Source organism: Paroedura picta, chromosome 1 (genome assembly GCF_049243985.1).
Source record: "Paroedura picta isolate Pp20150507F chromosome 1, Ppicta_v3.0, whole genome shotgun sequence".
Classification (NCBI taxonomy): Eukaryota; Metazoa; Chordata; class Lepidosauria; order Squamata; family Gekkonidae; genus Paroedura; species Paroedura picta.
In genome coordinates this window covers 13682459-13708089 of record NC_135369.1, presented here as the reverse complement: position 1 = coordinate 13708089, position 25631 = coordinate 13682459, and the positions used below count along the sequence as shown (strand labels likewise).

At 53.5% G+C, this 25631-nt stretch overlaps 1 protein-coding gene across 1 annotated transcript in view; it reads left to right on the top strand.

Moving 5' to 3' along the window:
- The window catches only part of ENTREP3 (endosomal transmembrane epsin interactor 3), a 65821-nt gene that overhangs the window by 14894 nt on the left and 25296 nt on the right, over positions 1-25631 (top strand). Inside the window, 9 exon segments of the mRNA XM_077322464.1 lie at positions 1028-1141; positions 2105-2236; positions 6166-6273; positions 6572-6604; positions 6606-6733; positions 8478-8577; positions 10723-10810; positions 11507-12046; positions 15128-15193. Of these exon segments, the coding sequence (XP_077178579.1) occupies positions 1028-1141; positions 2105-2236; positions 6166-6273; positions 6572-6604; positions 6606-6733; positions 8478-8577; positions 10723-10810; positions 11507-12046; positions 15128-15193 (1309 nt within the window).

Here is a 25631-nt window from a genome sequence, read left to right as displayed (position 1 = left end):
AGAAAGCTTTCTTGGATGCTTTAGGACAGTGGTCCCCAACCTTTTTATCACCGGGGACCACTCAACGCTTGACAATTTTACTGAGGCCCGGTGGGGGGGGGTAGTTTACTCCTCTACTCTCAACCACTGCCCTGACGCTCTCTGATCGCTATGGTAATGTTTAAACATCCCTTCAAAATAAGATACAGTCACGCCACAACAAGGAACATAAGGAACATTTTATTTTCATGGAAATTTTAACTCGTGACAATGACAAATCAATGGGAACCCTGAGCTTGTTTCTCTGCAATGAGATAGTCCCATCTGGGAGGGATGGGAGACAAGGACACCTGAAGTGTGTTGTAAAGGGCCGGGGGGGATGAAGTAAAGGGCCGGGGTGGGGGGGGGGGAGAAGGCGTCCTTCGCAGCCCAGCTGCAATTAGTCGACAGACCACATGTTGTCCACGGCCCACAGGTTGGGGATCGCTACTTTAGGATGCTTAGGGCTGATCCTGCGTTGAGCAGGGGGTTGGATTAGATGGCCAGTATGGCCCCTTCCAACTCTATGATTCTATGAAATCTTTCTTAGTCTTAAAGGTGCTCCTGAACTCTGATTTTATTGTGCTACTTCAGACCAGCACGGCTGCCCATCTGAACCTGGGATGCTCAGATAGGGTGATGATAGGGTGGGACCCCCAGGTCGAACCTTGGGTCAACCAAACAAGGTCCCGAGGAACCTAGATAGCTCCGTCCGAGCTCTCAGCTATTCCAGGAGCTCATTCCACCAGGCAGGGGCCAAGGACAAACAGGGCCTGGCCCTGGTCGAGGCCAGGCGGATATTCCAAGTGCCCGGGACAACCAACAGATACGCACCCACAGAGCGAAGAGCCCTGTGGGGGGCATAAGCAGATAAGTGGTCCCTCAAATACAGCCCACATAGGCCACTGCAGGCGAGGTGTGTTGTCTGAACTATGCTTTGACCCATATCTCCCTCCCGTTCATATTCTGCTCCCCCCACCATGGACTCATTGGCTTCCTCTTTTCCCAGATCACCTTCTTCACGCTTCTGTCGGTGCTGGGCATCATGCTGAGCCTGGCGGGCTCCGTCCTCTCCTGCCAACATGCCCAGCTGGTCAGATCCCTGGACTCCTCCTGCCAGATGGTAAGATGAAGAGATGGGCTTCTGGGCACAGGGGGGCCAGATCCACACTGGGGAATGCCTGGAGCCTGGGGAGGGCAAAGCTAAGGGAGGGAGGGACTTTAGCTGGGCTGAATGCCACAGAGCAGGGGTGGCCAAACTGGCTCTCCAGATACCCAGGGACTACAATTCCCACGAGCCAGCATTCTGCTGTCATGGGCTCCTGGGAATTGTAGTCCAGGGTCATCTGGAGAGCCGCAGTTTGACCATCCCTGCCATAGAGTCTACTCTGCAAGGAGTAGTTGTCTGAAGATCGGTTGTAATTGTGGGAGAGCTTCAGGCCCCACCTGGAGTTTGGCACTCCTGTTCTGGACCTTGGGCCCTACGCGGGCTGCTAAACAAGTTAGGCTGTTTGCAAATCCCAATGTATCCTACAGGGTGGGAAGTCTAGGATCACCTCCTGCCTGTCCCTGGGAGGTTTAAATAAATAAGTCTTATTGCTCCCGTAGGGATGCCAGGCCGTAGCCTGCTGTTGGTTGGAGCTTTGGGGCTGGGGCAGGAGACAGAGATGACTTCCCCTGACCTGTGACATCACATCCTGGTGAAAACCCGGATGTGACATCAGCATGTTGGGTGATGCTAGGGGAGTTCCTGAAGACTGCAGCTTGGGGGGCTCCAGTGTTGCCTGGTATGCTGGCGTCACATCCTGGTTTTCTCCTGGACATGACGTCATTTCCACCCTGGATATTTCTCCTGCTGATCTGGGAAGCAAGGAAGGGAAGGGGGGCCCAAACTAGCAGAACCCCTCTCACCTGTGGGTGAGTAGCTTCCCAGCTCCCATGGTGCTTAATTTCCCAGTTCTCATGCCCTTTCCCTTGAACACCCACTACAAAACCCATGGTGCAGTGCAACTGGGAAGTCATTGCGCGTGCATGAAACCATCAGGGGCCTGGCACAACGTGACAATGAACTGTGTTCCTTCCGCAGTCCCAAAAGGATGTGTGCGAATGCTGCATCACCCGGTCTAGCACCGCTGCGATTCCTCGCAGTTCCTGCATGCACGAGATCGTCCGCATATACGCCAATCCAGACTGTCCCAAGGCCCGCCAGGGTCTAAAGGTGAGTGGCTGGCAGACAGCTAAAGCGGCCAAGAACTCGGGGAATGGTGGTGGGTTTTGTTATTGTGCTGGTGGCAGCGTGTTACCGGCTGCTTTGCTTCCCTCCGGTGTCATTGTTCTACTTCTTCAGGGGTGGCCAAACTGTGATTCTACAGGTGCCTATGGACTACACTTCCCATGAGCCTCGGGGCTCGTGGGAAGTGTAGTCCATGGGCATGTGGAGAGCCGCAGTTTGGCCACCCCTGCATTATATCTTTCTCTCCCATTTATTCTTAGTTGCTTTTCGCCAATGAGAGCTTTCATTGGGCTGTTGTCCTTGGATGGGTCCGTTCCTTTTTTCCGTTTGTCTTGGTCCAGCTGTTGTTTTTAAAGTTTCTTCATCGGCTATGAATCCGGGAGAGAGTGTGGAAAGACAGGAGCCTTTACGTTTCTTAGGCTCATTCTGCATGCGTTGGACACTGCTTGTCCAAAGTGCTTTTGCAGCTGTGCGAAATGGGGAATATGCTTCTCAAGTGTATTGAAGGTGTATTATCCACCCTGTGCAAAATGAGCCGCTGTGGTGTTAGAGCGAATCCCTGTTAGTAATTCAAGCTACTCTGGCTTTCCTTCCTTGATTGAAGAGGTTAATTGTTCTTACCAGGGCTTGCTTGCAGTTAGCAGATGATTTTATAGCTAGCATATAGTCATTTATGAGCTTGCATAGCTTTAATCAGTTTGGTAGAGAGCCAGCTTGGTGTAGAGTGCAGATTTAAGAGTGCAGACTTCTAATCTGGCGAGCCAGGTTTGATTCCCTGCTCCTCCACATGCAGCCAGCTGGGTGCCCTTGGGCTCTCCACAGCACTGATAAAGCTGTTCTGACCGAGGAGTGATATCAGGGCTCTCTCAGCCTCACCCACTTCAGAGGGGGTCTGTTGTGGGGAGAGGAAAGAGAAGGTGACTGTAAGCCGCTTTGAGCCTCCTTCAGGTAGGGGAAAGCGGCATATAAGAACCAAGTCTTCTTCTTCTTCTTCTTCTTCTTCTTCTTCTTCTTCTTCTTCTTCTTCTTCTTCTTCTTCTTCTTCATTTTTTTAGGGTTTGTTTTGGGTATAATAAGAGCCTCTTGTGGCGCAGAGTGGAAAGGCAGCAGACATGCAGTCTGAGAGCTCTGCCCATGAGGCTGGGAGTTCGATCCCAGCAGCCGGCTCAAGGTTGACTCAGCCTTCCATCCTTCCGAGGTCGGTAAAATGAGTACCCAGCTTGCTGGGGGGTAAACGGTAATGACTGGGGAAGGCACTGGCAAACCACCCCGTATTGAGTCTGCCATGAAAACGCTGGAGGGCGTCACCCCAAGGGTCAGACATGACTCGGTGCTTGCACAGGGGGGATACCTTTACCTTTAGCTTTATAATACAAAACCTTTAATGGCATTAAAGTGTTTCGGGTATATATTTTTTGTGTGTGTCATGCGACGCTATCTCTGAAATATGTTTGAGAGGTTTTTCAGAAGCCAGAGCTGTTGTAGTATCTGTGTGTGTGTGGGGGGGGGGGGCAAAGTTCCTGTAGCTGTGTTATGGGTAAGAAATTGCCCGAAGAATTACAAACCGATCAACCAGTTGCCATCTTTTGGCAAACTTTATGCAAGCCATTCGCTCACTAAGTTGAAAACTTGGGTTGAATCGGAAGGTCTGTTTGGAGTAGGACAAGCTGGATTTTGAAGGGGGATGTCAACAGCTGGCCATTGTTTAAGGACTTGTGGGGCCCTAGCAGAGTGCAATTGGGGTGGGAGAAGCCAGACTGGGGGGTGAAAGCCCCCCCCCCCGGTGGAAAGAGGTGTCTGAGTGTCCTTAGAGAGGGAAAAGGGGCTGTGGTCCTGATCCATGGGGGAAAGGCACTGCGCAGGGCCCCTGGAATCACAGGGCCCTTAACATGTGCTTCATCAGGGGTAGTCAAACTGCGTCCCTCCAGATGTCCATGGACTACAATTCCCATGAGCCCCTGCCAGCATTCGCTGGCAGGGGCTCCTGGGAATTGTAGTCCATGGACATCTGGAGGGCCGCAGTTTGACTACCCCTTGTGCTACATGGATAAACCTGCCCTGGTCATTGTGTGAGTCCTTTGTACATAGGGCTGAGAAATATACTGGAACCAAACAGGGTAAGCTGTACGTTGCTTTCTTCAAAATAAGCTTGGTGTAGTGGTTAAGAGCGGCGGCCTCTAACCGGGAAAGCCAGGTTTGATTCACTGCTCCTCCACATGCTGCCAGGTAGGTGACCTTGGGCCCGCGACAGTTCTCTCGGAGCTCTCTCAGCTTCACCTACTTCACCGGGTGCCTGTTGTAGGGAGAGGAAGGGAAGGCGATTGTAGGCTGCTTTGAGACTCCTTTGGGTAGTGAAAAGCGGGTTAAAAAAACAACTCTTCTTCTAAAATCTGCATTTGATATAGTTCTTTAGGACAGACTGGCCTTTCTCAAATTTTTTTCCCATTGAGAAACCCCTGAGATATCCTTCAGGCTTTAAGAAATCCCAGAAGTGGGACCATAATGCAGAATATGGTTGGGAAGCAGAGCTGTGGATATGCCCACCCGGGGCCCTCCCCTTCTCATCCCCTCTGTTTGGGCCATTTGGGGGTGTATATGGTTGTATCACCTGATAAGGGTTTAACACATTTTAAAAATATAGACAAAATTAGCTCCCACCCATTTGGGAAATTCTTCCAAGGTCGTGAAGAAACCCCAGGGTTTCATGAAACCGTGGTTGAGAAAGCCGACTCTAATACTCATATTAGAGTGCCTTATGGGGCAAAGGGCTGCTTAGGGCTGATCCTGCGTTGAGCAGGGGGTTGGACTAGATGGCCTGTATGGCCCCTTCCAACTCTATGATTCTATCATTCTATGATTCTATGATTCTCTGCTCCAATAGAGATCAGGAAGGGGGCAAGAAAATATCATGTCCTTGCTCCTACCTTGTTTAATCTTTACATGAACAATTGATCTCCTAGAATCAATATGCTGTCTTTGCACACGCACGTGCATGCACACACGTGGACACACACACACGGCTAGGGACTCATCTGGTGCTGATCTTGCCATATGCAGATGACATGGTTCTTGGCTCCAGTAACCGGAGCGGACTCCATCGCTCAAATGAGAATATTGTTCAATATTGTGTTGATAAGTACCGGGTAATTCATTTTGAAAAATCCAAGTCTTTTATTTTTGCTAGATCTCTTGGACCAAAATTATTACATTGGCATATGTCGAGGCATAGAATCATGGAATCATAGAGTTGGAAGGGGACATCATGGGTCATCTAGTCCAACCCCCTGCACCCCTCACAACCCTATTATGGCAGAAGTCCAATCCTATAAATATCCGGGAGTTACATTCCAACCCTCGCTCTCTTGGATTTTGCATGCTAAAGACATATATATGAAAAGCCCAATACAGCTGCAATTTTGAGGAATTGTTTTTTTCTACTACAGGTGCTCAATTTGTCCCTGCAGCTTTCGATGCATTTGGGACAAAAATAACCTGACCAATATTCTAGTGTGGATTAGTAGAAGAAGAAGAAGAAGAGTTGGTTCTTATATGCCGCTTTTCCCTACCTGAAGGAAGCTCAAAGCAGCTTACAGTCCCCTTCCCTTTCCTCTCCCCCACAGCAGACACCCTGTGGGGTGGGTGAGGCTGAGAGAGCCCTGATATCACTGCTTGATCAGAACAGTTTTATCAGTGCCGTGGTGAGCCCAAGGTCACCCAGCTGGCTGCATGTGGGGGAGTGCAGAATCGAACCCGGCATGCCAGATAAGAAGTCCGCACTCCTAACCACCACATCAAACTGCCTGGATATGTGGCCAAATATAATCCAAACAAATTTCCTTAGATTGAAATCCAGCCTCGCTTCTTCCTGACATGTCCCCTCTTTTTGGTGCCAAAGCTCTTTCAATTTTTTCTAGGACCTGCTGTTCAGTGTGTGCGGCCTGACCATTTTCTCCATCCTGGTGTGTGCGCTTTCTGCCCTCATGTGCTGCATCCACATCTTCTCTTTAGACATCCTCCATGCGGTGAGTCCTTTGAGAACATCTCCCTTTCCTGACTCTTTCCTGGGAGAGCCCCTGAGATGTGCTAGGGATTGAGCAGCATGTTCCAAGCGACGCCATCTGTGCCCTGAAAGCTTTCGGTCTGTATTGGACTGACAGGACAGAGGTCCCCAACACAGTGCCCGGGGTCACCATGGAGCCCGTCAGCCACTTTCCTGACACCCGCCAAGTGCTTTTAAAAAATGGGCAGGGAGTTTTCAAGCAGGGCTTCTGGTTAGTTGTGACGCTGAACTTTCTGGCCACGTCTCTCCCTCTTCCCCAGCTCTCTCCTCCCCGCTCCAGTTCGGTGACTTTGGGACTGTACCTCCCCTCCGGACACTTTCCTGCAAAATATGCTGGACCTAGAAGAATTTGTTCCGCCGGTCCCGCCACCACCCTACTACCCGCCGGAGTACACCTGCAGTTCAGAGACGGATGCCCAAAGGTATGATGAAGTTGGCAGGCTTGCCTGGGAAATCCCTGGAGGGGGATTACAAGCCACGGCTCTTAAAACCGCTGCACCATGCTGGGCACCATTGCCTCCCTGTGCATAGGCCAGCCCCTCACCCAAGCCCTGACTGGGACCAACTGTGCTTCGTTCCCAAACCCTGGAGCTCAGCTGGGCTATTCAGTCTGCTGCCTTTCCTGAAGGCCCCCAAAACTTGGGGTGGAGAAAGATTGCTGGGCCCCCCCGGCCATCGGCAGGGCATGGGAGGAGAGGGTCACCAGATCCAAGTTGGGAAAGTCATGGATATTTGGGGATGGAGCCTGGGGAAGGACAGGGACTTCGGGGGGGGGGGGGGGGGGAAATGGCACATAGTCCACCCTCCTAAGTATCCATTTTCCTCAGGGGAGAGGACCTCTGCAGTCTGGAGATGAGCCGTAATCACAGGGAGGCCGGCAGCCCTAGGTGGAAAGCACAGGGGCGTATTTCATTCTTCATAGATAACTAGATTCTTTTATTTGTTTATTTCACAAAACAGATATATATGCATAATAAAAAAAAATCATATGAAATGTCACAAATGTGTTCCTCCCCCCCCAGTTAGCCTTCATACATAAAGTGAGCCCATCACCAGAAAACTAATATGTTACTGAATCCATTCTATGTATCACACGCGACCACAAAAGCTCAACCCGGAGAGCCAGCGTGGTGCTGCGATTAGGAATGGCAGTTTCTAATCTGGGGAGCTGGGTTTGCCTCACAGCTCCTCCGCATGCAACCCAGCTGGCTGACCTGGGCTGGTCACAGTCCTGATTCTTCTGTTCTCACAGAGCAGTTCTCTCAGAGCTCTCTCAGCCCCACCTACCTCACAGGGTGTCTCTGGTGGGGAATGGAAAGGGAAGGTGAATGTAAGCCGCTTGGAGACTCTTTGGGTAGATAAAAGCACGGTATAAAACCCAACTTTTCTTCTTCTCCTCCTCCTTCTCCCTCTCCCTCTCCTTCTTCTCCTCCTTCTCCTCCTTCTCCTCCTTCTCTTTCTCTTTTCTCTTTCTCCTTCTCATTTTCTTCTTCTTCTTCTTCTTCTTCTTCTTCTTCTTCTTCTTCTTCTTCTTCTTCTCCTTCTCCCTCTCCCTCTCCCTCTCCCCTCCTCCCTCTCCTTCTCCTTCTCCTTCTCCTTCTCCTTCTCCTTCTCCTTCTCCTTCTCCTTCTCCCTCTCCTTCTCCTTCTCCTTCTTCTCCTTCTTCTCCTCCTCCTTCTCCCTCTCCCTCTCCTTCTTCTCCTCCTTCTCCTCCTTCTCCTTCTTCTCCTCCTTCTCTTTCTCTTTCTCTTTCTCTTTCTCCTTCTCATTTTCTTCTTCTTCTTCTTCTTCTTCTTCTTCTTCTTCTTCTTCTTCTCCCTCTCCCTCTCCCTCTCCCTCTCCTTCTCCTTCTCCTTCTCCTTCTCCTTCTCCTTCTCCTTCTTCTCCTTCTTCTCCTCCTCCTTCTCCCTCTCCCTCTCCTTCTTCTCCTCCTTCTCCTCCTTCTCCTTCTTCTCCTCCTTCTCTTTCTCTTTCTCTTTCTCCTTCTCATTTTCTTCTTCTTCTTCTCCTTCTTCTTCTTCTTCTTCTTCTATTATTATTTTGGCAAAGAGTCAATTTCGCTAGAATATAAACCTCTCTTATTTTCGACAACCACTCCTGTGTCTTAGGGATATTCTTTGGTTTCCGATGCCTGGCGTAAACCAACAAGATTTTTTCCTTTGGCAGCATCACTTACAACGGCTCCATGGACAGCCCTGTGCCGCTGTACCCCACGGACTTCCCCCCCAGTTACGAGGCTGTTATGGGGCTCCATGGGGATAGCCAGGTAAGCGATTTTGCAACCCTATCCAATCTAAATATATTTTACTGCATCCAGTCTAGATAACGCATCGGATAGAGCAGGCCATCCCAACCTGTCTGAGCCGGTGAGCACATTTGGAGTTCTGATACAGGGCGGTGTGCATGATGCCTATATGGCTACCACTGAAGGTAGAGGCAGTCCAAGAGCAAGGGAGAAGAAGGGCAACTAAAAATATACACTGGGAAACAGCGGGAATAAAACCTACCTTGTGATGCACAAGCAGCTGGGCAGGGAGAAGGAAAAAGTGCCAGCTCGGGAGCTACTGGTGATTGTCACTTGCTTTCTTACAGAGTGTGAGGGTATATAGATATATATACAGGCTAGATATCAGGAAAAGGTTTTTCACAGTCAGAGTAGTCCAGCAGTGGAATAGGCTGCCTAAGGAGGTGGTGAGCTCCCCCTCACTGGCAGTCTTCAAGCAAAGGCTGGATACACACTTTTCTTGGATGCTTTAAGGTGCTTAGGTCTGATCCTGCGTTGAGCGGGGGGTTGGACTAGATGGCCTGCATGGACCCTTCCAACTCTATGATTCTATATAGGTTGCAGGAGAGTGGGAGCTATTTGAGTGTTGTTTTATTTCTCTGTTCTTTACCTGGGTGGTAGGGAACTGCAGTTAATTGCATTGGCTAATTTGCATTAGTTGGCAATTATGCCTGGGGCGGGCTGCTAGCTCCACCCTCTGCCGCATGGGCCTTTGTGCTACAGAAGGCTCTTGGTGCACGTGAAACGGCAAAAGCTAGAGGACTCTTGGCTTGTGGATCAAACCAGAAGGCTCTGTGAATGTTCCAGAGTTTGCAGGAGGGGTCTGGTTCTTCCCGCAATGGATCAAAGTGGCGTAACTGGTGATGGGCCTGAGGCTGTGTCTTGTACTGACTGTGGCATGTTTGTATTTGTAGCTCAGGGTAACTTTAAACCAGGGGTAGTCAAACTGCGGCCCTCCAGATGTCCATGGACTCCAATTCCCAGAAGCCCCTGCCAGCGAATGCTGGCAGGGGCTTCTGGGAATTGTAGTCCATGGACATCTGGAGGGCCGCAGTTTGACTACCCCTTGTTTAAACCCACAGGCACCAAGTGCAAGTCGGTAGCGCTCCTGGAGGAGAAGGCACAGAAGCTAGAAGAACGCCTGTCCACATTTTGTTCTAAAAAGGAGGGCGAAGAGTTCTTGGAAAGAACTCATGGAGCCCTTTTTGGAGGGCAATTGGGAGAGGTGGGAAAGGTGTCTCACTGATTGGAGGAGAACCCAATAGAAGAGGGTGTTCTATCACAGCAGAGAGCAGCAGGTGGAACGTTACCCAGAGGTGTCGAAACATAAGGAGATATTCTGCCCCTCTGATACTCAATAATCGTTTCCAGGATTTGGCTGTACCTAGTGACTCTGGACCACAGGAACAGGTGGATTGAGAGCTGGTTGACAGTTTTATTAAAACTTAACAATCAAACCCCACGAATGACAAAGCAAGGCAGATGGCAGACAAAAACAACTCCCCAGTTCCCATCCTGCCACCCGTATCATGCATGTGATGGAAGAACAGGTAGTCAGATGTCATAGGGCGGGGCCCACAGCTCGATCAATCAACCCCGGGATTCTCCCCCCACCCCCGGCCTCAACCCAAAGCCTGGCAGAAGAGCTGCATCTTACAGGCCCTGCAGAACCCAGAGAGTGTTTGTAAATGGTTCATCATCTTTTTGGTGAGGAGTGACGAGTGGAGTGCCTCAACCCCCTGCACTATGCAGGACACTCACATCCCTATCACTCGAACACTGTAACCTGCCACCCCTTGAACCTTCACAGAATCAGCCTCTCCGTCAGATGACTATCTAGAATCATAGAATCATAGAATCAGAAGGGATCTCATGGGTCATCTAGTCCAACCCCCTGCACTATGCAGGACACTCACAACCCTATCGCTCACCCACTGTCACCTGCCACCCCCTTGAAGTTGATCTGGAGATCAGCTATAACAGCAGGAAATGTCCCGGTGCTGCCTGGTAACTCACAACCCCCCTCTCTGTTGTCTGGAGCTCAGTTGTGATTTTTGGAGGACTTTGGGCCCTCCTGGAGATTGGCATCCCCACTTCACATGGACTTTCTCTGCTTGCACTCTGCAGGTAACGCTGTTTGATTCGCAGTTCACGGAGACTTCGCATGGCCCTTGCACCTGTAACCAAATCCCTTCCGTCGTGCTCAGCGGTGAAGGTACGGACCCGGGGGGGCGGCGGATGGGGGGGGGGATGAAGCTTGTTTGCTCTCCCAAACCCTGACACCAGCTTAGGGGACTTTGCTTGGGAAAGAGGGAGAGCCTGGCCTGACTCCAAGGGCCTCTGGGAACGTTAGGGCTCCAAATTCTGTGTTGGAAAATTCCTGGGGTATTGCAGGTGGAGTGGCCTGGAGAGGTCCTAGTTTCCAGCTCCAGATTGGGAGTGAAGCCATAGAAAAGTAGGGTTTGGAGAAGTAGAAGAAGAAGAGTTGGTTTTTATACCCCACTTTTCTCTACCCAAAGGAGTCTCCAAGCGGCTTGTGGTGCTAGACAGACAGGTGGGGCTGAGATGAGAGAGCTCTGACAGAACTGATTTGAAAGAACAGCACTGCTGGCCTGATCCACCACGGCTCTGCCTTTTCTTATGACAGGCCCTCTCTGCCCTGTTGTTGGCTCTCCAAAGGAACTGGCTGGCCACTCTATGAGACAGGATGCTGGACTAGGTGGACCACTGTGCTTGATCCATCAGGGCCCTTCTGATGCCTTCTCTGGCTCAGGGTTCAATTCCTGAGTCTCTGCACAATACCAGCTCTGGCACTGTATTTCATTGTAACGCAACGTCTTTTTGCTTGCTGGCCCATCCGTTCCCTCCACCGCCTTTCTCTCTCTCTCTCTCTCTCCTCTCTCCCCTGCAGCTGTTTCCATGGACAGCGGCTCCCTGGTCATGTCAGAAATCATAGACATCCCTGGAGACAGCAGCCCCTCGGAGGACTCGTGCCTGCTGGAGACAGGCGGCTCCGCTCGCTCGGTGGATTACGTCCTCTTCCGCTCCATCCAGCGCAGCCGGGCCGACTACTGCCTGAGTGTGGACTGTGGGCAGTGCGGCCTGCACCCTCAGAGCCCTACCTTGCAGGGCCCCTTCGAGGAAGAGCCGCGGTCTCGTCTCCGGGGTGAACGTTCCTACTCCTGCTCGACACCCGGTACGGGCTACGAGGGCTTGCCGGAGGCAGGGGGCGCCTTGACCCACAGTTGCCACCGCTTGGAAGGCCTGGGTCACAGCGTGGGACCCTGCTTCCCCGAGGTGCGGGTCAAGGCCAAGACCTCGCTTCCGGGACGCAAAGGCACCGAAAGGCGGCAGCGCAGGAGCAGCGAGGTTTCCTTCCGGCTGCCCCCCGCCTGCTGCCCCCTGCTGCGCTCCCACAGCGATCCTGGGATTACCTCGGTCAGTGACGTCGGTGAGTAGCCAAGCCAGTCACCCAAGACGTGATCTGTGGGGGACCGGGGCTGTATCTGCACTTACTTTGTTTATTCCATTGTGGATCTTGCTGAATTCAGATCAATTTGACCTCGGGTCTTCCTCTATTCCCCCCCCCCTCAGAATTTGGGGAGGCAAGCACAGCAGGAGTCTCTTTCTTTCTTTTCTTGAAGTGGGTGGGAGAGGATTGGAAACAGCAGAAGAGGGGGAATAAATCCAAGAGGAAAATCTCTGCCGAGAGAAGTTAGGGCTTTCCCTTTAAGGGAAGGCTTGCAACCTGGGAACGAGGAAGCCTTTGAACTGACACCCTGGCCAATCAGAGCTTTTCTACAGTGTTGGAGGCTCAAGGCAGCAAGTTAGTTCGGAACAAGCCGAGAGCTGCACTTTTACTCATGCCAGTTTTTCAAATATCGAAGGTTATATCCACTCTGGGATATTGCGGGGGAAAGGCCGAGTCTGGATCAATCGTGCCTGTTGCAGAGGGGAAATTTAAATAGGCCAAAATCAAAATGGAAATCGCATTCAGTGTAGACGGCAGGGACTGAATCGACCTGGGATTGGAATAAAAGCTCCATGCAGATCCAGCCCAAGCGTGTTCATTCTGACAGGGGGTTGGGAGAAGATGGGGGGGGGGAAGGCCTGGTGGTGGGGAGAATTAACCCATGAGCCAGTGTGGAGTAAGGTCGCCAGCCTCCAGGTGAGCAAACACGACAAAGTGCTGGAAACAACAGGTAAAACCCGAAAGCAGTATACACAAAAGCACTGTTCATAAAGGCCAGATAACAATTAATACACAATTGATATTAGAGGCAGATCTTTGTAGAAATCAGTTGCGGCTATTTAGTGAACATTCAAAGAGAAATAATTTGTGAATGTGTATTATTTCACTACATATTTTCAAAACTGCAGAGAACTTCCTACCCCCCCCCCCCCCCCTCTGCATTTCCCTTGATAAAGCCAGTGGTGAAACATCGGGAACGGGAGTTACCTTTCAGAGTTGTAATCTCGGTCCAGGCCTCTTCCACAGCTGAATGAAAGAGAGGAAAGGAAGAGAGAGTTCTGTTGATAATTAACCTTTGTGCCGGATTACTTTCTTTGAGGTGAAACATCATTTGTTTCACGATAACAGAAACAGGGTGTATTAATTGTTATCTGGCCTTTAAAGAACCACAGTTCCTTTGTGTCTATTAATGTAGCCTCCAGGGGAGGCCTGGGGATTTCGCAGAGTTTATATTCATTCATTCATTCATTCATTCATTCATTCATTCATTCATTCATTCATTCATTCATTCATTCATTCATTTGGAGAAAAGGGCTGCTTTGCAGGGCAGACTGTATGGCCTCATTCCCTGCCGAGGTCTCTCCCCAAATCCCACCCTCCCCAAACCTCACCCTGCTCTCCCCAAATTTCCCAAACTGGAGTTGGAATAGGGTGGAGGGAACCCACCCAGGGTACAACGGAGGGGTGCCAACTGTCAGGATTCCTCTTGCTTTTTTGGGTTAGGAACTCTTCAACTGGAGGTTTTTCCTGATGGAATTTCTGAGGAGTGGATGGATGGGTTTTGAAGGCTTTCTAACCCTATGCCAACCTTTTTCAACATTTTGCTCATTGTTGTTGTTAGGTGCGAAGTCATGTCCGACCCATCGTGACCCCATGGACAATGATCCTCCGGGCCTTCCTGTCCTCTACCATTCCCCGGAGTCCATTTAAGTTTGCACCGACTGTTTCAGGGACTCCATCCAGCCACCTCATTCTCTGTCGCCCCCTTCTTCTTTTGCCCTCGATCGCTCCCAGCATTAGGCTCTTCTCCAGGGAGTCCTTCCTTCTCATGAGGTGGCCAAAGTATTTGAGTTTCATCTTCAGGATCTGGCCTTCTAAAGAGCAGTCAGGGCTGATCTCCTCTAGGACTGACCGGTTTGTTCGCCTGGCAGTCCAAGGGACTCGCAAGAGTCTTCTCCAGCACCAGAATTCAAAAGCCTCAATTCTTTGACGCTCGGCCTTCCTTATGGTCCAACTTGAGAACCCCCGAAAACATTCTTCAGACTTTGAGTTGTTTCTCATCTGAATAAAAATTATTTTGTTCGTGAAGCAGCCCGGTGTTCCACCCTCGCTGCATATTCAAGGGCTGCCAACAGCCAGCTGCGGGTCCACAGGCAGATTTAGGGTTGCCACCGCTGGGTTGGGAAATCCCTGAAAAGTTTGGAGGCGGAGCTAGGAGTGGGCAATATTTGGGGTGGGGAAGGACCTCAGCAGAGTACAATGCAATGGAGTCCCCCCTCCAAAGCAGCGGTCTTCTCCAGGGGAACTGATCTCTGTCGCCTGAAGATCAGCTGTAATTCCAGAGGATGGAGGCTGGCATCCCCAGGCTAAATTGACCTCATGATATTATTTGCCTCTCAGGAGACATCATGAGCCTCTTGTGGCGCAGAGTGGTAAGGCAGCAGACATGCAGTCTGAAAGCTTTGCCCATGAGGCTGGGAGTTCGATCCCAGCAGCCGGCTCAAGGTTGACTCAGCCATCCATCCTTCCGAGGTCGGTAAAATGAGGACCCAGCTTGCTGGGGGGTAAACGGTCATGACTGGGGAAGGCACTGGCAAACCACCCCGTATTGAGTCTGCCATGAAAACGCTAGAGGGCGTCACCCCAAGGGTCAAACATGACCCGGTGCTTGCACAGGGGATACCTTTACCTTTACCTTTACAGGAGACATCGGTTCTCCAAGTACACAGCCATAACAGTGAGGCACATGTAGGCAGACAAGGGAATTCCCCGGCTTCCTGTTGACACAACGGCCACATCATGCGCATGGTCCAAGCCCCCTCTCCTGTGGACATACCTCCCACTCTCATTTCATCCTGAGCCTGCCTTCTGCAGAAGCATTCCTAGATTCCCAGCACGGAGCAAGGGAGGATTAAGTTGGGGTACATGGTGTGTGGACACCATTGATGGAGGGGAGGCCTTTGGCCCAGGAGAGAGGGGTGGAGGACGCATGGGGGTGGGTACCTTTGGCACAGCTCTGTGGGTTGATGTCTCCTGGCTGTCATTCTTTGCTTCCCTCAGGTGACTTCCAGGAGGTATTCTGCACCAAAGCTTTGGAGGACGACCTGTCGAATTCCTCTGATACAGGTGAGGACAGCAACTGCTTAGGTACAGGTAGAGGCCTACCTCTATTCCACATAATATATTTCTGGTAGGGGCTTGTAGGAGGCTTAAGTGCCATTCAGCGCTTAACACCCACTCAAGGGCAGCTGTCCCGCCCCTGAGTGCCTCCTCCTCCTCCAACCAGCTTGCCTGTCTGTTCAGAGGCCAGCCAATCGCCTTCTATCCTCCACCCCAGACCACCCCCTCCTCCTTCCACTTCCCTCCGAGGCTCGGAGGCTGCAGATCCCTGCTGCGTGAGAGCTGCCCCTGCCAGGGAGTTCCCTAACAGCTTCCTGCAGCCCTTCCAGGCCCTGGGGGGTAGGAGAGGCCGTCCGCAGAGTTCTTGCACCCACCCACCCCAATCTAGTTCCCGTAGTGGTTTTATAAATAAGGGTCTCTGTAGAGACCAAAGGTGTGGCCTCACTTGGAATACTGTGTACAGTTCTGGAGATTCCCCAGAGTTTCAGCTGGTTTCTGGAGAACTCTAGCTTCAGTTCTGGAAGCTGAAGCTGAGTTCTGGAGATTCCCAGCTACAGTTCTGGAGATTTCCCACAATTCCAGCTGAGTTCTGGAGATTCCCAGCTTCAGTTCTGGAGATTCCCAGCTACAGTTCTGGAGATTTCCCACAATCAACCCACATCTGAGTGATCCCAAATTAAACTAACACCTCCACCCACCTACCCAGCCAATAAAATTAATACCCCACTCACCTACCTAGCCTATTAAATTAATACCTCCACCCACCTACCCAGCCAATTAAATTAATACCCCACCTACCTACCTAGCCTATTAAATTAACACCCCCACTCACCTACCCAACCAATAAAATTAACACCTCCACCCACCTACCTAGCCTATTAAATTAACACCTCCACCCACCTACCCAGCCAAAAAATTAATACTCCACCCACCTACCCAGCCAATAAAATTAATACCCCACCCACCTACCTAGCCTATTAAACTAACACCTCCACCCACCTACCCAGCCAATTAAATTAATACCCCACCCACCTACCTAGCCTATTAAATTAACACCCCCACTCACCTACCCAGCCAATAAAATTAACACCTCCACCCACCTACCTAACCTATTAAATTAACACCTCCACCCACTTACCCAGCCAATAAAATTAATACTCCACCCACCTACCCTGCCAATTATATTAATACCCCACCCACCTACCTAGCCTATTAAATTAACACCTCCACCCACCTACCCAGCAAATAAAATGAATACCCTACCCACCTACCTACCCTATTAAATTAACACCCCCACTCACCTACCCAGCCAATTAACACCTCCACCCACCTACCCAGCCAATAAAATTAATACTCCACCCACCTACCCAGCCAATTAAATTAATACCCCACCCACCTACCTAGCCTATTAAATTAACACCTCCACCCTCCTACCCAGCCAATAAAATTAATACCCCACCCACCTACCTACCCTATTAAATTAACACCCCCACTCACCTACCCAGCCAATTAACACCTCCACCCACCTACCCAGCCAATTAAATTAATACCCCACCCATCTACCCAGCTAATCAAATTAATAATTCTGACCCATTCCAAATAAAATTAACACCTTTACCCACCAAAAACAGTTTACTACCACCAAATGATCTATCTCAACCCAACCACCAATTTACCTATCCCAACCCAACCACCAAGTAATCTATCCCAACCCAACATAATTAAATACCATCAGCTGATTCAGCCCAAACTCACCCGAACAATTAACGCTACCAATTGATTTACCCAATCCCAGCCTGAAGGAATTAAGCCAATCAACCAAACCTACCAACCTAATAATTCACCCCTAACCATCAACTACCCTAACAACCCAACTGAACCCCACCCGACTCATAAACCTATCAGCCCCAACCCAACATGAAATAACACACAGATCACATACACACCACACGCCCCTGGACTGGCAACCCTGAGATGCCACAACAGGCGATTGGGACCACCCTCCAGACAAACGTAACAATACACACAATACACACCCTACACCCAACACATAACTACACACAAGTGGAACCGGGAAGCCGTGAGATGCCATAACAGCGATCAGGGCCAACCTTCCACAGACACACAAAAATTACACATACAACTAGAACAAAAAAGAGCACAGAACCGGGGTTCAACAACAACCCTAGCTAGAACAAAAGCCAACAGTGTCCATGGAGCTCAGAAAGTTTAAAAAGACTGAGGAAGAAGAAAAAGCAGGGGCCCCAATGGGGTCAGGGATCCCAATAATAAGGGGAAAAGGCAGGGACAGCGGATGGCGGAGATACATCAAACCAAGGGGCCCAAAAACCACCCTTACTCGGGCCCCCTCCAGACTCCGCCCCATCCCTCGCGACACTAGGGTGGAGGCTGAGGTAAACAACCCGCCTCTGACACTGGTGCTGTGCAACGCCAGGTCAATAAACAACAAAACCTCTACCCTGCAAAACTACTTTGCGGAGCAAAGAGCGGACCTGGCGTGCGTGACAGAAACCTGGACCAGGGAGGGTGAAACAGTTGCCCTCAAAGATCTAGCCCCTGCCGGGTTCTCTGTCCTCCACCAGTCTCGGACAGCGGGGCGGGGAGGAGGGGTGGCAATCCTGACCCGAGAGGCTTTCTCCTTCAGGGCCCTTCCTGCGCCATCAATTCCAGGCATTGAATGTGTTGGCCTCGGATGGGGATCAATCGAGAGCGTGGCCATCTGTCGTGGTTCGGTCCTTGGTGGCTTGGGAACCGGACCGAACCCCGCCATCAGAGGCGCCCGCGATCACGGAGGTAGGGCATGGTGATCATAGGCAAGCCGGCAGCTGGGCGCCCCACCCGATCGTTGAGGTGGCAATGGCCGCTAAAGAACCTCAATGTCCCCCTCCACCTTTTGACAAGGGCCCGGAGATGGCCCTTTGTTCCAGGAAAATGGGCCATCAGGAACCCCGGAAAACCTCGCATATGTGCATGAGTCATGATTGTATCAGCATGTTCCCTCCGCAAGTACTGGGTGGGGCAATACAGCCTAAGGAGGTGGGTTTTGTATAAAAGGGAGCTTCCACCTGGAGTTCGGTGGAAGCTCTTACTCCATACCAGCGGACTCCACGTTGCTGAAATAAAGCTTGTTCCTGTTGTATCGTTCACCAGGCCTGGCGTGACATTTTCTTCAAAGGGGCACCCTGTTTTTTCAGTTAGCAAGCGGGTCCCCGACATCGTAAGAGCTTCCCACCGAACTCCAGGGTCGGCATCGCATCCGAGCGCTTATCGGGACGGATCCAGAGATGGCGTTTTCAAGCAACGGGGCGGTCTCGACCCCCACGAACCCCGGGAACATGAGTTTAATGTCCCCGGGAGATTTCCTCCGAAAATCGGGGGGCCAGGAGCAGCTGTCCGGGACCCCGAGACCCTCGGCAGCGGCGGCCAAGGGAAGGCGCCGGGCCATGGGGTTCCCAAGCACGGCGGGGAGCGCGCCGAGGTCTGGGGGGTTGGCCCCAACCTGGGACACCCAGCTGAGGCAGGCGCTTCGCCCGGTAGGACCTGAGGAATCCCTAGAGGACCTGCGGCGGGCCATGGCGGACTTGGCCAGGCGCTTGCAGGCAGCTGAAGCCCGTGAGCAAGCTCGGGCCGGGCCCGGAGGGACTGGTAATACAACGGCGGAGGGGATCGCGTCGAGTGAGGACGTCTCCAGCGACGAGGACGAGCCCGGCACTGGTGAGCGGGCCCCGGACCCCGACCCGGAGCAGTTTTCAGTCCCGAGTAGGCGAGACGGCCAGCGGAGAGGCGAGACAGCAGAGGATCTCGGGGGAGCGGGTGAGCCGACGGGGCGGCGAGAGCCGGACCAACGCAGGAGCGACGTGCAAGGCAGGGAGCGGCACGGCGTCGTTGGGCAAGTTGGTAGCCGGTGGAGCGGGGCAGGACGAGACGGCGGACGCCGAGAATCCCGGATCCGGAGGGGGTCGGACTACTCTCCAAAACGTTCCCCCCCAGAGCTTAAGGCGCGTTTCGACGGGACGCCGGACGACCTCCCGCAGTTCCTCCTCCACGCGCTGACGCATGCCCGGAGGTATGGAGACCGGTATGAGGACTCCGAGGACTTGGTCTGGGGGGTGGCCTCGTGTCTCCAGGGCAAGGCGGGTCAGTGGTACCTAGGGTTGGCCGAGCGCGGCGACCCGGCAACTCGGGACCTGCAGGACTTCGTGGTCGCGCTCCGCCGACGATTCCAGGACCCCCAGGCTGAGGACAAGGCAAAGAGTCGGATCAAGGGACTTCGACAGGGTACTAGGGGGGTTATGGACTATATAGACATTTTCCGGAGGGAAGCAGGCAAGGTGTTCTCCTGGAACGAGGAGACCCAAATCGAGTACTTCCGGGAGGGCCTTAACCCGAAGCTCAGGGAATGGGCCGTGATCAAGGGGACGGAAGAAGATCTGTCTACACTGGAGGGGTGGTGTTTTGTGGTCGCCAAGCTGGAAGCCAGCCTGGGTTGGGCCGCCGCACCCCCCCGGGAGGCCAAAGGCGGGTCAGCCGAGGCGCCGAGACCGGGCCCCGACAACTCTCGCCCCAAACGACCCCCGAACCCCGAGCGGGAAAGGAGACGCCGGGAAGGTCTGTGCCTGAAATGCGGGGGGTCAGGACATTTCGCAGCAGCGTGCCAACGGCAAGGGGGGGAGGACCGCGGGCTCTCCCAGGGGGGAGGTGCGACACGCCCCCAGCAGGCACGCCGGGCGGAGGACCTCCGCAACGAACCGGGAAGCGCCCAGGCGACGGGAAACGGCCAGGACCTGCTGTAGACGGCGCCGGGCAGCAGGTCCCGCGGTGCGAGGGAAAACCCCTACAGCATGAGGCGCGACCTCCGAACGTGGTAATTTTAGAGCTCCGGAACCCGGAGAACGGACTAAGTTGGGTGGGGGAGGCTCTTTTGGACTCTGGATGCGACCACAGCATGGTCCACCCCCAGATAGCCCGGGCTTTGGGGCTACCGAAGCGCATTCGGAAGGTTCCCCTGGTTTTCGTCCAGATGGACGGCAGCCCGATTCAGGGGGGACCTTTCGGGGAGGAGGTTGGTCCTATCGCCATCCACATAGGGGACCACCAAGAGCTGCGGTGGCTGATCCAGGTCCCCGTAGCGGGATATCGGGCGGTGTTGGGCCTGGATTGGCTGAAGGAACACAACCCCGTGGTGGACTGGCGGGCGGGGACCCTGAAGTTCGACTTGACGGTGGGTGCACGGCATCGGGTCCCCCACGAGAATTCCAGCCACAAGAGGACGGCGGCGCGTCCCAGGGGAGCGGCGGCGGCGCAGCAGGAGATACCAGAGCCCAAGGTCCCGCCAGAGTACCGAGACCTCGCAGCCGTTTTCAGCGAGCGGGAAGCGGACGAGCTACCCCCACACCGCCGCACGGACTGCGCTATCAACATCCCAGAGGGGGCGGTACTACCCAAAGGGCGCATCTACAAGATGAGTGAGGGTGAGCTCAAGGACCTCCGGGAGTTTTTGGGTAAAAATCTGGCCCGAGGTTTCATCCGGCCCGCTTCCAGTCCCATGGGAGCTCCAGTCTTGTTCGTCCGGAAAAAGGATGGGTCCCGACGGCTGTGCCAGGACTACCGGGGCCTCAACGCCATCGCAGCGGGGAACGCTTACCCCCTCCCGCTGATCCCGGATTTGCTGGCCCGGCTGGGCAAAGGGACTCTGTTCACTAAGCTGGACCTAAGGGAGGCGTACTACCGGGTACGCATCCGGGAGGGGGATGAGTGGAAAACAGCGTTTAACTGTCAATTGGGACAATTCGAATTTAAAGTGATGCCGTTCGGTTTAAGCGGGGCACCTGGGGTTTTCATGAGTCTAATTAATGAGGTGTTGCAGGACCTTCTGTTTCAGGGGGTGGTTGTTTATTTGGATGACGTCCTGATCTACAGCCAAGATCCCCAAGAGCACGTGACCCTGGTGAGGGAGGTGTTAAAGCGCCTGCTGGCAAACCACCTATACGTGAAGCTGGCTAAGTGCGAATTCCACCGTCCCTCCCTGGACTATTTGGGCTACCGCATCTCAGCCCAGGGCATAGCTATGGACCCCGAGAAGGTGCAGGCGGTGCTGGCCTGGGAAAGGCCCCGCACCCGGAAACAGCTACAAAGCTTCCTGGGGTTTGCTAACTTTTTTAGAGGCTTCATCCCCAGATACTCCTCCGTAGTGGCTCCCCTCACGGACTTGCTAGGTACCAAGGGGAGAGGTCCTCGCGCCACGCGGCCCAGCGCAGCGCTCGGCTGGAATGAGAAATCGGAGGCAGCGTTCCTGGCCCTCAAGCAAGCTTTCGCGTCTGAGCCCACGCTACTGCACGTCGACCCAACCCAGCCGATGGTGGTACAAGTCGACGCCAGCGACGCAGCAGCCGGGGCGGTTCTCCTGCAGCGAGACAAGGCGGGACAGCTGAGGCCGGCGGCCTACCTCTCACGAAAATTCGCCGAAACGGAGCGGAACTGGTCTACCTGGGAGAAGGAGGCGTTTGCGATTAAGTTCGCCCTCACCGAATGGCGGCATTGGCTGGAGGAAACAGAGGAGCCGTTCGAGGTCTGGACAGATCACAAGAATCTGGAGGCGCTCCGGCAACCGCGATCCCTGAACGCCAAGCAGATGAGGTGGGCGGAGTTCTTTTCGCGGTACAATTTCAAGCTTGGTCACATCCCCGGCAAAGAGAATTTCCTCGCGGACGCCCTCTCCCGTCTGCCGCATTATGGGGAGGGGTACGCTCCCTGCACCAGGTCCGTGTTTGGTGAGGAGCAGCTGGGACGGGGGGTCGTCACTAGGCGTCGGGCCAGGGAGGAATGGGAGCCCGACCCGGCGACCGCCCCGCTCCGAGACCGCCTAGTGGCAGCCTACGGGACAGACGAGGAGCTGGCTGAGCTCCGGGACTCTTTGATTTTGGACTCCGGTCTCTGGCGGAGGGGGGAGGCTGTCTACGTCCCGGAAGGGCTACGACGGGAAGCCCTCAGCCTCTGCCACGATGCTAAGACCGCCGGGCACTTCGGTTTCGTAAAATCCTGGAAGTTGGCCCGGCGGCGGTTTTGGTGGCCCAGTCTGCGGCGGGACACAAAAGCTTACGTCAGTGGTTGTCCTGTCTGCCTGACCTGCAAGCCGGGGGTTGGCAAGCCGAAAGGTCTGCTGCACCCGCTCGAGGTCCCGACCCGGCCGTGGTCAGTGATCTCCATGGACTTTATAACAGACTTGCCTCCCAGCAAGGGGAAAACGGTGATCTGGGTGGTGGTAGATCTATTTTCCAAACAGGCCCATTTCATTCCTTGCGCCAGTGTCCCCAGTGCTTCACAGTTGGCTCGGATGTTCCTGGATCACGTGTTCCGACTGCACGGGCTGCCGGACAAGGTGATTTCCGATCGGGGCTCACAATTCGTGTCCCGGTTTTGGCAAGCTTTCCTGCGCCTGTTAGACATCGAGCAAGGGCTGAGCTCCGCTTACCACCCCCAGACGGACGGGCAGACCGAGCGGGTTAATCAAGTACTGGAGCAGTACTTGCGGTGTTTCGGTTCCTATCATCAAGACACCTGGGTGCCCCTGCTCCCCCTGGCCGAGTTCGCGTACAACAACGCAGACCACAGCAGCACGGAGATGTCGCCTTTTGCCGTCGTCTACGGGACAGACCTGAGACACTTCCCGGAGCTTGGAGAGGTCCCCGCCCGGGAATCGGCCGACCTTCGCGAGTGGGGGAAGCGTGCCGGGAGCTGCTGGAAGTCGCTGCAGGAGCAGCTCCACAAAGTCAAGGCAGCGCAGAAAGAGGACTCCGACCGGAAGAGACGACCAGCTGAAGAGATCCGACCGGGGGATCGAGTTTACCTTTCCACCCGGAACCTACGGTTGAATTTGCCCAGCAAGAAGCTAGGCCCTCGGTTTTTGGGGCCTTTCGAGGTCTTGGCCCCGATCAACGAAGTTTCGGTCAAGCTCAAGCTCCCCAAGAACCTCCGGCACATCCATCCCGTCTTTCACGTGAGCCTTCTAAAAAAAACTCCGGACGGTGACGTTTGGCACCCCGTGTTTTCCCCGCCAGCGCCCGAGGTCCTGCCGGGGGGGGAGCACCACGAGGTGGCGGATATCCTGGACTCTAGACTCCACAGGGGGAAGTTGCAGTACCTCGTGGAATGGAAGGACTTCGCTTTGGGGGACCGGGAATGGGTCTGGGCAGCGGACGTCCTTGCGCCCCGACTCACTGAACGTTTCCACAAGCGGTATCCTGGCCGTCCCGGGGGGTTGGAGAATGGACCTTTGGGGGGGCAGAATGTCGTGGTTCGGTCCTTGGTGGCTTGGGAACCGGACCGAACCCCGCCATCAGAGGCGCCCGCGATCACGGAGGTAGGGCATGGTGATCATAGGCAAGCCGGCAGCTGGGCGCCCCACCCGATCGTTGAGGTGGCAATGGCCGCTAAAGAACCTCAATGTCCCCCTCCACCTTTTGACAAGGGCCCGGAGATGGCCCTTTGTTCCAGGAAAATGGGCCATCAGGAACCCCGGAAAACCTCGCATATGTGCATGAGTCATGATTGTATCAGCATGTTCCCTCCGCAAGTACTGGGTGGGGCAATACAGCCTAAGGAGGTGGGTTTTGTATAAAAGGGAGCTTCCACCTGGAGTTCGGTGGAAGCTCTTACTCCATACCAGCGGACTCCACGTTGCTGAAATAAAGCTTGTTCCTGTTGTATCGTTCACCAGGCCTGGCGTGACATTTTCTTCAAAGGGGCACCCTGTTTTTTCAGTTAGCAAGCGGGTCCCCGACACCATCTGGCTAGTGTACTGCGCGCCCAATGCACCGCCAGATGCTCTGCCTGCCCTGCTAGAGGCGGCGGCGGCCTGGATGCTACAGTTCTCCAGCCTATTAATTCTGGGGGACTTTAACGTCCATGCTGAGCTACCGTCCTCTAGAATTGGGCAGGACCTGGTGTCAACCATGGCAACACTAGGGCTCTCGCAATTTGTTGTTGGCCCCACCCATCAAGCAGGTCACACCCTGGATCTTATTTTCGGCGCAGGTTTGGATGTGGATCTGGTCACAACAACAGCTGTGCCATGGTCAGACCACTATGCTCTAAAGGCTCGGCTAAGGCTCCCACCACCTCCTCAGTTGGGCGCCGAGCAAATTTTAGCTCGCCCACGGAGACTTATGGATCCAATAGGATTCCGGAATGCTCTGCGGGAACCAATGCCTCCCGGCACTTCTCTCAATGGCCTGGTCAGTGACTGGCATAACAGACTGCTGACTGCCATTGATGAGATAGCTCCCCGACGCCCTCTCCGGCCCCGTCTCAAGCGAGCCCCCTGGTACACCGAGGAGCTTCGCGACAAGAAACGGGAACTGAGACGGCTAGAGCGAGTTTGGAGGAAGACTCGTGACGAAGCCTCGAGAACATCTTATAGAATGCAGATGAAAGCCTATGAGATGGCGGTGAAGTCAGTAAAACGCAATTTTTACTCGGCTACCATCGCATCTGCAGACTCACGCCCAGCTCAATTGTTTAAGGTAGTTCGATCCCTCACTGCCCTGATTGAAGGGCAACAAAACAGTAGCCAATTGGACATCAGCTGTGAGGCATTTGCGAGTCATTTTGCGGACAAAATCTCGACACTCCGCCACGACCTCCCCCCAACCTTAGATACAAAAAGTGAACTAGAGGCCCCTTGGCCGTCTTTGGAGAAAACTATGAGTAACTTCAGACGACTCACGCTGACCGAAGTGGACAGGATTCTAGCGACAACAAGACCAACTACATGCCCACTAGATCCTTGCCCATCCTGGCTCCTAAAAACAGCTGGCATAAAGATAAAGGGCCCCCTCCGGGAGATAATCAACCTATCTCTAACAACAGGAGAATTCCCGGAGGGTTTGAAAGAGGCTGTGGTACGTCCACTGTTGAAAAAAACATCTCTAAACCCACAAGAGCCTAACAACTACAGGCCCGTGTCTCACTTAGCGTTTCTGGGCAAGATGATAGAAAGGGCAGTCGCAAACCAACTGACAGAATACCTGGAAGAAGCTTCGGTCCTAGACCCATCCCAGTCTGGCTTCCGGCCTGGCCATGGGGTAGAGACAGCGCTAATCGCCCTGACGGACGACCTCCGTCGCCAGTTGGATCGAGGCGGGTCGGCACTGCTGATATTATTAGACCTCTCAGCAGCGTTCGACACAGTCGATCACGAGCTTCTAGCTCGCCGCCTCATCGATGCTGGAATACAAGGGACAGCCCTTCAATGGCTGATCTCCTTCCTCCAGGATCGTGGACAGAGGGTTGCAATAGGAGAGAAAACATCAGGCCGCCGGCAACTTACTTGTGGAGTCCCACAAGGAGCGGTCCTCTCTCCTATCCTATTCAACATCTTCATGCGCCCTCTCGCACAGCTGGTACGGAAGTTCGGGCTGGGTTG